The sequence below is a fragment of the Chlorocebus sabaeus genome, chromosome X, assembly GCF_047675955.1.
Source record: "Chlorocebus sabaeus isolate Y175 chromosome X, mChlSab1.0.hap1, whole genome shotgun sequence".
NCBI lineage: Eukaryota > Metazoa > Chordata > Mammalia > Primates > Cercopithecidae > Chlorocebus > Chlorocebus sabaeus.
In genome coordinates, this window is record NC_132933.1 from 15,997,174 (window position 1) to 16,010,202 (window position 13,029).

The 13,029-nt window shown below is 36.3% G+C and overlaps 1 protein-coding gene across 7 annotated transcripts in view; it reads left to right on the forward strand.

Annotated features, from left to right (window-relative positions):
- The window catches only part of ATP11C (ATPase phospholipid transporting 11C (ATP11C blood group)), a 202,657-nt gene that overhangs the window by 123,230 nt on the left and 66,398 nt on the right, over positions 1-13,029 (forward strand). For all 7 annotated transcript variants that reach the window (XM_007992853.3, XM_007992856.3, XM_007992854.3 and 4 more), the window contains 7 exons: positions 1,642-1,770; positions 3,889-3,992; positions 6,121-6,171; positions 7,502-7,566; positions 7,891-7,972; positions 8,943-9,093; positions 9,713-9,910. In XM_007992853.3, coding sequence (XP_007991044.1) covers positions 1,642-1,770; positions 3,889-3,992; positions 6,121-6,171; positions 7,502-7,566; positions 7,891-7,972; positions 8,943-9,093; positions 9,713-9,910 — 780 coding nt within the window. The remainder of the gene's footprint in view (positions 1-1,641; positions 1,771-3,888; positions 3,993-6,120; positions 6,172-7,501; positions 7,567-7,890; positions 7,973-8,942; positions 9,094-9,712; positions 9,911-13,029) is intronic.

The following is a 13,029-nucleotide window of genomic DNA, read 5'->3' on the forward strand; positions in this document are numbered from 1 at the left end:
CCTTTAGGGTGAGGCCTAAATCACTTAGGCTGGCCTGCCAAGCCCTTTGTGTTCTGACTCTTACCCATCTTGTCAGTCTGAGCTTGCACTGCAGATGTAGGGGCCTTTATATTTCATATCCGACTACATCCTAACCGTTGAAAAAAATGCTCTCTTTGTGTGTTTTATTTATCAATGCCTGAGAGTCATCTTGCAACCTGTAATGGGTATTTCCTTCTTGTAAGATGTGTTAGGATTCTGTTTGTTATCTCCCTTCTGCATATGTAAGCATAAATTGTGGTTTTATGTAAGCAACATAAGTGTTTATGTAAGTGAGGAAGGAACAATCCAACAAAACAAAATATTGTTTACAAATTAGTTCAATTATTGATGCTGTTGATCTTGGCTAGTGATTAAGATTGGCAAAGAAAATAAAATTGTTCCTGAATAGGTCTTGAAATCCTCATCTTTATCTGCCAAACCATATTGCAAATAGGGTCAGGTGTTGCATATATTACCTAGCATTTCACAGTCAGTGTGTTTAGGTCACTGTGCTAAATATTGACTCCCTTCTAAAGTGGGTTATCTTCTGCATCCAGCAGCCTCTTCCCTTTACCTGAAGGTGCTGTACAAAAATATTATTTATAATTTTCAACATGTACCATGATGTGAAAATCTTGGGAAGCACCAGACTGGAGGATTTCTTAACATCTTTCCAAAAAAGTGTTATGACTATTCGTAAGTTGGGAGTAAAGTAGTTGCAGGATGTTGGTAATAATTATAATTAACACCTTTGAAGTGGTTAATACGTGCCAGGCACTTTGCTCAGTACTTTTCTTGTATCATCATTTCAGGCTCACATTAATTCTCTGAGGTAGTTGCAATCATCTAAGACACTTATTTAAGGTCGTCATACGGTTAAGTGGCGGAGCTGGTACAAGAAGTCAGGTTAGAGTCCAAACTTTTAACGGTTATGATTTACTTAACCCTACATTATTAAATTATTCCTGACTTATTCTCTCAGGTTTTTCCTCTCCTTGAGCTTTGGGTGCTTGCCGATAAGAAATTGTTTCTTATTGCTGTATTAAGTGATTCTCCTGACAGCAGGTGAATTCATAGAAAGTGACCTGTAGAAAAAAAAATTCAAATATTATGGGAAAAATCAATGCCTCTCTAATTAACTGGGATTTTCTGAGCACTGAAGAAGGACCTGGCACCCAACAACACAGTTGTTATCACATGGCGGGCAAAGTATGTTGAAATATGCGTGGTACAGAGTGGGAGTGTGGCTGCTCAGTGTTCATGAAGTGCCCAATTTGTGACATGTAGATTTTCTTGATTCATTCATGAAGTGATAATGTCATTGTTTTATCAAACATCTGTGCAAGAAATATCAGAGAGCAAAAGGTGTCAGAATCATTTATTAAAGGTAAAGGTCAGTGCTAAGGTAATCTGAAAGCATCCTAACTCCTTCTGACTTTAAAGAGGATTCTGAATATTGAGTAATATTCTTTCATCACCTTTCACATGCTGTAGGATGCTGAGATACTCTCAAAGCCCCAGAGCTAGAGATAATCTCTTGCTAATGTTTTGACTTTTGTATGAGTATAATGAATGCTTTGTTTGGAATTTAAAATATTTATATTTATTTATCAATTCTAGGTTGGTGATGTAGTAGAAGTACAGGCAGATGAAACCTTTCCCTGTGATCTTATTCTTCTATCATCTTGCACCACTGATGGAACCTGTTATGTCACTACAGCCAGTCTTGATGGGGAATCCAATTGCAAGGTAACAGACTAAACCTTACCTAAACATTTTGATCTCAGGATAGTTAATCATACAATACTGTCTCCCACCACCCTCTAATCTTTTATTTTTTCTTATTTTTATTTTTTCTTAGGTTTTGTATTTGAAAACAGCTGTTATATAATTGTTTTTTAACTTCTAAGCAAACACTCATCTTTGGATAAAAGGGTGGTTGGTAATTAGGTGTGGAGAAACTGAGCCCCAAGTAAAAGCTACCACAATTTTTATAGCACTGCTTGAATTTAATATTGACACAGCCTATTTAATATTTAGACTCTTTAAAATGGGAGTAATCATAGGCTTAAACTGTGTAACTATACAAATAGCTTCATGTATGCTAACCTTACAATTTGATCTATTTTTTTTTCTAAAATGTTGTATAGTTTCATTAAAAATGTATATTCTTGGGATATAAGAAACCTAACCTGGAGTAATTTGATTGCTATTTAAAAATAACTTAGGGCTGGGTGCGGTGGCTCACGCTTGTAATCCTAGCACTTTGGGAGGCTGAGGCAGTCGGATTATTTGAGTTCAGGAGTTCGAAACCAACCTGGCCAACATGGTGAAACCCTGTCTCTACTAAAAATACAAAAAAATTAGCCAGGCGTGGTGGTGGGCGCCTGTAATCCCAGCTACTCAGGAGGCTGAGGCACGAGAATTGCTTGAGCCCGGGAGGCGGGAGTTGCAGTGAGCCAAGATCACGCCACTGCACTCCAGCCTAGGTGACAGAGCGAGACTCCATCTCAAAAAAACAAACAAACAAACAAAAAAAACGGGTGTAGTTTGGAAAATGTTTGCTTTATAAGTAAGTTATAAAGCAGCGTTTTATGTACGTATAACAAATTATAACTCACTTATAATTATAAGTGACTTAAAGTAAATTTGGTCAAATGGGGGTAACTTATTTCCCTCATATACTTTCTGGCACAGTCGGTTTTCTTGGCCATGGTCCAGAGCTCCACAGGGCATGAAGATGTATCCTCTCTATGCTGCCTTTAAGGAGGGTTACTGTAGTGGTTCACCTCTGGCTATATCCTTGGAGGGCTCCTCTGTTTGTTTATTCCACCAGGAGTTGAAGACTAGGACTCAGTATGTAAAAAAGAACCTTTACCTATTGGATGACTAATTCTGTATTTCAAAAGCATGGTAATGACCTGCTTTTAACCTGTTCAAAAACAAAGTTACAATTTAGGGATATAAATCAAGAAATCTACATACAAATTTACTGGTAGTGAAAAAGTTATTTCGAGTAAGAAAACTTTCAGGTAGTTTCTTTTTTCAGTTAAGTTGTTCTGATCATATCAGCTAAAAAGTACAGAGGTTTTCAAAATCAGGAGTTAGTTTTAAATGTAGTTCAGACATTGCCGTAATATTCCCCCAAGACGATGACAACAACTTTCTCTTCTGCCTAAGTGGTGAGCTCTTTGCATCTGCTTTAGCCCTTGTTTGATGATTTATAAATGGGTTTATTGGCACCTGCCTTGAGTTCTGGATGAATCAAGTGCATAATATACACTGGTAGAATATTCTAATTATCTGACTATTGCAAGACACATCATCTCCCTGCCCCTCGTACAAAATGTATCCATATTGAACGTTTTCAAGATCATTAAGCTATTTGTGTAATGGAACTATTAATGATTTTTTCTTGCTGTTGGCAAAATTTTGGCATTTTTGTGACCAAAAAGGTTATGTTCAATTCATATGTGTATATCTCCATTGCCCATACACTATAGTGAGCAAAATAATAAGTCTCAGTTCGTAAATAGGAAAAAAAAATGTATTAACTTTTTCACGTGGTTTCAGTTAATTATATGCATGTTGTGAATAGAATCTTCTCAGCTGTCAGTGTTAAGAAGAGCTTTTAGGTATTTAATTGTCTTTGAAACCCCCCTTGCAGCAGGTTATCTTTCTAATTATTTGTAATATATTTTCATAATAATACCATAAAACTTATTTAGTGGGAAATGTTAATATTTGTTTATTCTGCCAAAGCCTCTTACTAAAACATACTAAATTTGTTCCTGAAGTCAGTTGGGTGTATGATTATGAAAAGAAACAGTTTTTTTGGTTTTCACTTTTTCTTCTGCTTTCAACTAGATACATTATGCAGTACGTGATACCATTGCACTGTGTACAGCAGAATCCATTGATACCCTCCGAGCAGCAATTGAATGTGAACAGCCTCAACCTGACCTCTATAAGTAAGAATCACCTGGTTTCATTTTACGTCTGTTTCTTGGCTCTGCTTCTCTTTGCTAATAGTATTGCAAAAGAAACACCCACCACTTACCAGCCTACTCTCATTTGTGTTTTTATGGGCTATTCCTTCCTTCTGGCAGAAAAATGAATCAAATCAGCCTTGTTCACTATCAGCCCAGGATAAATCATTGTGGGCCCAGGTATCTTATGATTTTTCTTTTATTTTTATTACTTGTAAACATGGCCATATATCAAAATTTTAGATTATGTTACCCTGTAAAGCTGATCTATCAGACTGACATAGTAACCAGAGTTAATTAAATAAAAAACAAATCCTTTTACGTGCCATCTAACATTAAAGAGAGAAGGAGGATATCCTCTTCATGCAATTAGTAGGCTCTATCCTTTCTTACAATGATCATGATGCACTAAGGATTGCAAATAGGCTATTTCTTGTCCACAGTAAACAGTTAAGGGATGAGTAAAATGATGTAATTTCCTCTATTTTACTATACTTAGGCTCTCTGGAGTAGATTTGCTGATTATTAGTCATTGTGAGTTGTCAAAAATTTGGCATTTGATTTCAAGACTGGTTAGTTTGGTTGATTAGAGCATAGTACTAATGAGGGTAGCATAACAGGTTTTATCCCCACGTCGGCTAATTAATTTTATCCTATTCTACCATTGCAGATGGCATCCATTACCCATCTTGTTCATGCACGCTGTTAGTCATAATGAGCGACCAAGTGGTTGGATGTAGTTTATACTAACACCTACTAGTGGAAAAACAAAGTATTCATTCTACTTCAAGAACAATGACCTCCCTCCTTCTCATCAATTTTTTCTTTCCTTTTTCCCTTCCTCTTCCGTATCCACCTTGATGATAGGAACTAGGGCCAGAAAGTGTAACAGCTATTCTCTGCCTTCAAGGGACTCACTGTGAGCAAAAGAGATAAAGTAATAAAGCTAAACTTATACAAGGTGATAATAGAGGTGAGTGTAAGGTCTATGGAATCGCAGAAAATGGAGTAACTTATTCTGCCTGAGCTAGAGAACAATATCTATACCCTTGTATATTTATAGGACAGCCCCCATATTTTTTCAGTTGCTTTAAGTATGAAGGAGAATGATAGGACAGGGAAGGTTATTCCTAATTTCTTTAGACGACTGAATGCCTTGCTCTGTGCCTTCAGAATACCTTGTACTTCTGTTACTGTAGTGGTAAGCACTTGCATTGTAATTGCCTATTTACTTGTCTTTTTAGGGCAAGGAGCATTTCTTTTTTGATTATTAGTATATCTTCAGCACTTAGTATAGCACTGGCACAATTAATATATGATGAATGAATGAGCAAACCTTCATATTTTGTGTATATGAGTAATTTCTATTTTCTGGGGAAAATGCTGTTTACAATGCAGCTTATAAAACACTCATGTTAACAAGGGATTAGGTATTTTTACCTTATTTTGCAGAAATACAGGTTACCATACACCTATTATATTAAGTGATTAGGTCAAACTCAATATTGAGATCAACTACAAGTCACAGGCTGGACATTTCCAAGATGGCACTCAAGTGTTCACTGTCTAAGACTTAGTACTATGGTTTAAAGAGTGGTTTCAGGACCAGCAGCAGCAGCATTACTGGGGAACCTGAATCAGAAGCTCAGGGATGGGACCTAGAAATCTGTAGTTTAATAACCGCTCCAGTGATTCTGATGCACAGTCAAGTGGAAGAACTACTGAACTAGCAGTTTTGAAAATTGTATTTTAGAACCAGAAACCTTTCTTCACACGATCCAAGATGGAAGTTACGTTATTTATATACCTTATAAAAGAGAGAGGTGTTGTGTGCTTGCATGATGTTAAACAGAACTTGAAAATCAATTGACAACGTTTGTTTCTGCTCCTATAATCCCATCATGTTATTTAAAAATTATATGAAAATGTTATACACCTTATCAATTCAACATAACTTTTTTTTCCCAGAAATATAATGGGCTTTTGTAGTTCATTCACAGTTTTATCTATCTCTGTTTTATTATTTGTATTTTCATTCATTCTCATATTTCTGGTACATGGATTTCACCTGGATGTGGAAAACACATTTGCAATTTTGTTCTTTTTACAGATTTGTTGGGCGAATCAATATCTATAGTAATAGTCTTGAGGCTGTTGCCAGGTAAGTTTGTTGTTTCTTTAATTTGTCCTTTGGTTGCATTGGGGGGGGGTGTCTATTTTTCTTTTAAATCGACTAAAATAACCAAATACCTTTCTATTATAGAAAGGAATATAGGCCGGGTGCGGTGGCTCACGCCTGTAATCCCAGCACTTTGGGAGGTTGAGGTGGGTGGATCACCTGAGGTCAGGAGTTTGAGGCCAGCCTGGCTAATGTGGTAAAACCCCATCTCTATTAAAAATACAAAATTTAGCTGGGCGTGGTGGCACACACCTGTAATCCTAGCTACTCAGGAGGCTGAGGCAGGTGAATCTCTTGAACCTGGGAGGCGGAGGTCGCAGTGAGCCAAGATTGAGCCATTGCGCTCTACCCTGGGCAACAAGAGCAAGACTCCATCTCAAAAAAAACCACAAAAACAAAAACAAAACAGGAATATAAAGGTGAATAAGCAACTAACCTTGTGATTGGTAGGGTTATGGTAATAGGGTCTCTGTGTTGTGGGGAGGGGGCTGTTAGAAGTAATGCTTAGGGTTTCAAAAATAGTAGAGCTCCAGACACTTTGGATGATATTCCCAAACCTGTTCTAGCCATGGTATTTATTATCCTCGGTTGTAGAGTGGCTGACAACATTGAAATTACACCTGGAGAACAGTGGGAGAGTAATTGAGAAAGTAAGCAGTGGGTAAAATGCTGGAAGAACTACCTGGACTTACGTAAAATGAAAGTCTTCATTAAAATGATAATTAAAACTTCAGTAAAATGATAAATTGTATCAGCCTTCATACAATTTATCAAGGAGTTCATACAAAAAGGGATGCTTTCTTTCCTCTTCTATCATCGTATTAATTACCGCAACTTTTCCACTTGGCCTTTACAACCACACTCAAAAAGAAGTTAAAGAAATACAGGGTCCCCAGTGATCCCCCAAAAGGAGGGTTTATTCTCTCCAAATATGTCAGTGTATTTTTCCCACCTTGACATTTGCATTCCCAGTCTTTTATCTGTGACTCTCTGCTTTTGTGTCTTGCGATCTGCTGCTCTGTCCTGTTCTCGTCTTGCTATCTATGATTCATAATCCTTTTATCCCCCCATGTATTTTTTTGCCTCTGTGTGTTGCTGGCTACTCCCGTACTGTGCTTCCATCTGTGCTGTACCCTCAAGTAACTTCAGAATGAAGGACCTTTCAGCTTGTCCTGGGGAGTAAGCATATGGTATAAGTAGACAGATACATTCTGAAGCCCTTGGAAATAGGTGTGTGTCAGGGCAAAATCTGTCCCCAGAGTTGTTGATGCTATTGGCTTGTTTGGATAAGCTGTGTTCATTTTTTATTTAGGTCTTTGGGACCTGAAAATCTCTTGCTGAAAGGAGCTACACTAAAAAATACTGAGAAGATATATGGTGAACAATTTTTAAGATATACTTATCAAAAAATATGCTTTGTAAAGGCTGTGAATAAATAGTGCATATTAAAAAGTAAACATGGCAGGTTTGCCATTTAATCTAAACCTATATTTAGATATTGGGAATTTATAAGGTGGTAAACTAAGAAGAAATATGACAAATACTCTATATAATTAAAATTATACTATAAATGATATACAACTGGTGAGTGGAAGAGGGCCTAGATTTCCTGCTTTTATAAGCTTAAAAATTCATAGAGCCAGCTGTGTGAGGAGTTGGTTGATAAGTTCTTAGTTTTCATTATATTCTGTAATGTCTTAGGAGTTGCTGTTTACACTGGAATGGAAACCAAAATGGCTTTGAACTACCAAGGGAAATCTCAGAAACGTTCTGCTGTTGAAAAGTTAGTATGAGTATGCGCCACAATTTATTTAGTCATTATTGATTTAAAATAGTTACTTTTCTCGGTAATTCTAAGTAACAAGCATAACAAAAAACAACATCAATTATAATAGCAACTACTATTATAAGCACTTGTTTATGTACCAGAAACTGTGCTCAATGATTTGTATGTCTGATTTGGTTTAGTCCTCTGAAGAACACTGTGAAATAATTCATGTTAACCTCTCCACTTTACAGATGAGGAAATGGTCTTGGAGATGGTATGTGACTTACCTAAGCTCACATAGCTATTAAAGGGCAGAATGTACCTGAACTATAAATTCATTCCTTTTTGCTAGTGGAGTCAATAGTTTGGAGTCCTTTAGTTGCTATATGCAAGTTGGTTCTATAATATAGATAATAGTCTCCTAGCACCTATTGAAGCATTACCTGGTAGATCCTCAAGCCAGGTGCCACAGCCATAGACCTCACCCTATATTTGGCATGGATAACCAGTACATCACTGGCACCCTTTCCATAGCTCCACTTTCAAACTGAAAGAACCTACACCGAGCTTGAGGATTTCACATTGCTACCATGCCCTCTACCCCAAACATTTAGGATTCAGGGAAATGGAGACAAGATACCCCTTCTATAAGGGTTGAGTAAGTAATGGTGTTTGTATGTGTGCATGTGTGTACGTCCCCTTTCACTTTACAGGAACCTTACTAAGGTGTGTTCCACTAGTCAGCCATTGCACTTGGGAGAGCATTGGTGGTCAATAAACAGTTCATGGCCAGCTTTTCATTTTGCCACTTGAAAGTAATTCTCCAGCTATGATAACTGAGGTTCACACACAAAGGCTTGTGCTATAGTTATGCGTTGTACACAGAAAAAGCTTTAGATGACTCAGTAGTTTAATTCATATATGGCTGATGTCTTAAGTATTAATAATTAGGTGGTTTTAAAATCCATGCTGTCTTATTTTTCAGATCTATTAATGCTTTCCTGATTGTATATTTATTTATCTTACTGACCAAAGCTGCAGTATGCACTACTCTAAAGTACGTTTGGCAGAGTACCCCATACAATGATGAACCTTGGTATAACCAAAAGACTCAGAAAGAGCGAGAGACTTTGAAGGTAATTTGTTTTCTGCTGAAAATTGAAACTCTAGAACTTTGTGACTGAGCCAACTTTCACTGAAATGCTGCTCAGGGAAATTGCACCTTTTGTAAGCTTCTGAATTTTCTCTTGATTACATGGTGGCTCTAAGCCAATAAATATTTAAGAAGATTTAGAGTTTTTTTTTTCTTTTACTTTAGGCGTCTGTGCTTGTTTTTAGCTCTTTATATAAGAATTTAAGATGAAACAATTTGGCAAGATGCTTTGGCATTTTAATATGATAGGAGTATGTGAGATGTCACGATAAAAGCATAATGAATGCTTACATACGAACTTTGATCTCACATTCATATCTTAGGGTGGAGTGAGCAAAGAGAACTTAAAGAAGTGAAAAAGTACTGACTGAAGTCGTATATACTGAAGAATAATGATAAAATTGAGGGTGTTCTTAAATATCATTCTCACATACTGTGATAATTTTGATTACAGTGATGTAGTGTTATTGGGAAGTTCCATCTTGATAGTAAGAGCAGTGTTTTCAGCATTGAAATAAAGATGAAATTAATTCTTCCTTTATATTATATTGGTCTGATGGAATTGTATGTCTAATTAGCATGAACTATCTCTTTTATTTTAGGTTTTAAAAATGTTCACCGACTTCCTATCATTTATGGTTCTATTCAACTTTATCATTCCTGTCTCCATGTACGTTACAGTAGAAATGCAGAAATTCTTAGGGTCCTTCTTCATCTCATGGGATAAGGACTTTTATGATGAAGAAATTAATGAAGGAGCCCTGGTTAACACATCAGACCTTAATGAAGAACTTGGTCAGGTTAGAGCATGTTTTTTTTTAACTTAAAATAATTTGTCAACATACTGAAAATATCTTTTTATGTATTCTGGATTACTAATATATGTGATCATGTCACATTTGGAAAAATGATTCAGAGAAAATTCTTTAATGCAGGCATGTAATGAAGGTAAGCAGTGTTTTCATAGTTATAGCATCAGTTCTTTTGCTGGTGTTTTTGAGAAGGATGCAATTTATGTATTAAATTTGAATGTTACTGAAATTCTCCTTGGAACTGGGTGATGTTACCTTATTAGCTATTGCTTTGGAACAGGAAACAGTCTTCATGACCATCTATAACCATTTGTGGATAGAATATGGGGTAGCAAATATGGCTCTTTTATAAATGTATTTTGTTCCATAAGCAAAATTGACCAGAGTTGTCCTATTGACATTTTCTTGGTACATTTCTGATCAGGTAGAAGATAGACCTAACAAGCAGAGTTATTTATTCCAGTACAAGAATTTCAATGAAGGGAAAATGTGAGGGCATGCACTCCTCAAAATGCGTTCTTCTTTATATACCAATGTAACCCAGACTGTGACCCCATTCTAACCCAGGTGCTTTTATTTTCCAGTGCAGCACAGTCTGGCTGTAATTCTTCAAGTGATGATTTCTCGGGTACTTTTCTTATTAGTATTGAGGAAGTTTTCCCCTTTTTTTGATTTTACTCTGTCATGTAATGATCTTCGCGAGCCGAAGGAATTTTTTGGCTTGCATTTTATTCTCATGACATTTAGAATGTCAAGACTGTGGAAATGTCATTTTTGTGACTGGGAGTTCCAAATTGAGTTAATGAAACTGTGTGACTGGAACAGAGCCTCACAGTTGTTTAAATGGGGCTGATTTGCATTCTCACCTCAAAACTCTTACTTCCTGACTTTAACCCTCTCCACAGTCCCTGCTTTGTGTTTCTGCTCTTGAGACAGCCTTTGCCTAAATCAAATTACCCACATGACAACTGCAGTTGAAAGGTAGAAAGTACTCTCCAGATACTATTTTGTTTACATTTGACTTCAGGACACCAGTATCTGAAACCATGGAGTCTACATCCCATGTAGATACAAAGGCACTAAGAATAGGACAAAAATTGAATGGACAAATGGCTTTTCCTTTGGATATTGTTCCCACAAGGTTATTTTGTTGGTGATATGGGCTGCCATACCTGACCATTGTCTTTTAAGCCAGAAGTTTTCATCCAGGGTTAGAGCTATCTGAGTAGAACTGCTCTAATGTCAATAAAAGGCATCAAATTGCAGAATGCATGAGAAAAAATTTCGAGTATACAGGCCACCTTTAGTGAACCCTTCCCTGACAGTTAATTTAGTGGTTCATTCTGGATGCTGAGCAAATCTACCTGTTCTGGATTTAGTGCCTGGCTGTATGTATTAACCTACCCAAGGTTAAGCGTGACTAGCTTGGGGCTAGCCTCAACTACTATTACAAATAGAATAGCCATCATTCCAAATATGACATTTAATGTTCACTAAAAACAGAAAAGATGCCTGGGTCAGGTTCCGTTTGATGAAACTCTTATACCTCTTTCAGATCTTCATTTCAGCAGATTCCATATTACCTATGGGAATGCAGTCTTCTTATCATCTAGACTATGTTAATACTGCAGAAAGTAAAATAGATCTTTGGGTAATGATCTAGTAAATTTGATGAGTGAAAAGAAGATACAGTCTTCCTTTTAGTCACCACTCCTTTCTCCCACGAAACTTTGCATTTCTAGCTGTGGTTGTCACTTAGTCAAATCACTAAGTTAATAGCCATTCCATCACTTCAGTTAATACAGAGTATAAGCAACTTGCCATTGTTACTAGTTTGCATGTATAGAAATGACCTAAATGAAAGTGCAAAGAAGTCTTAAAATGGTTTCTTAGGCCATTTAGTATTCAATAAACCAGTACACACAAAATTAAGTGTAACCTGTTTTCTCTTTGTTGAGTCAAATTTAAGATCTATGTAACTTTTTATGTTATTAAAGGCAATGCCATTTAATTCCTATTCATACCATTGCAAGCATTTGCTTAACCTCGTTTAATGTGACCCACACTGGGATTAAAAATAGAAAGATATGTTTAGAACAGTGCTTGACATGAGAAACAAAAGGAAGTGGACTGCTCAGCTCAGTTGGAAAATAATGCAGTCTTTGATGATTAGACATCAATCTTTTAGACTACCAAATGATTGTAATCCATATTGAAAAACCTCTGGGGCTACTCTTTATGTCGCCTTCCCATCTTGCAGCTCTGCCTAATGGTGGCACTTTGTAGTATAAGTATATATTCTGATTCCAATAATTCAAGCCAGTAGCTGTTATTCACCTTTTACTGTCTGGGATGTGTGTGTGTTCTAGCTACTGTTATGAAGTTAAAAAGAAACCCTCAAATTTTTAAAAATATCATGGGGGAGACACACACATCAGACCTGACTATAGCAATGTCATCATAATCAATCACAAAAAATGTGGGACAGTGCAGAGTCTGGTGCTCTTTGATTTTGGTCAAGTGAGCATCAGTGACAGTCACCATGTATATAGCACCTTTTAGGTTATAGATCATTATTTTTGAGCTTTATTTTTTAATCTTTTCATTCTTGTGCAGCAGGTATCGTTAAGGTTAATATTTGAAGTTCATAGAGATAAAGAGATTTTCCTAAGGTCACAGAGTTAGTAGGTGGTGGAGCCAAGATGGAGTCCAAGTGTTCCATTAAGTTGAACCGTATGGTAATTTTTGATCTACAAAATAGATGATTTCACATGTTCAACATATACTTCAGAGCCTTTTCTACCTACAGCAGTTGTCTCACTAAGAGATAGGGAAAAAAAAGTCTTTTTTCTTTTTTTAGAAATTATAGTTTATTCAATGAAATACTAATTAATCCATAAAGGTTATTCTGTAAATCTATATTCTTGACATGGAAATACATATATATGTATATGTGTGTGAGAAAAATAGATTACATAGCAAACATAATGAGATTACATTTTTGTTCAAGTGGTAAATACACATTTACCACTCAAAATATTAACATGATTGTTTCTGTATGATGGGATTAATATGTGTTTCAGGGAAAACTCCCAAAATGTGTTTTT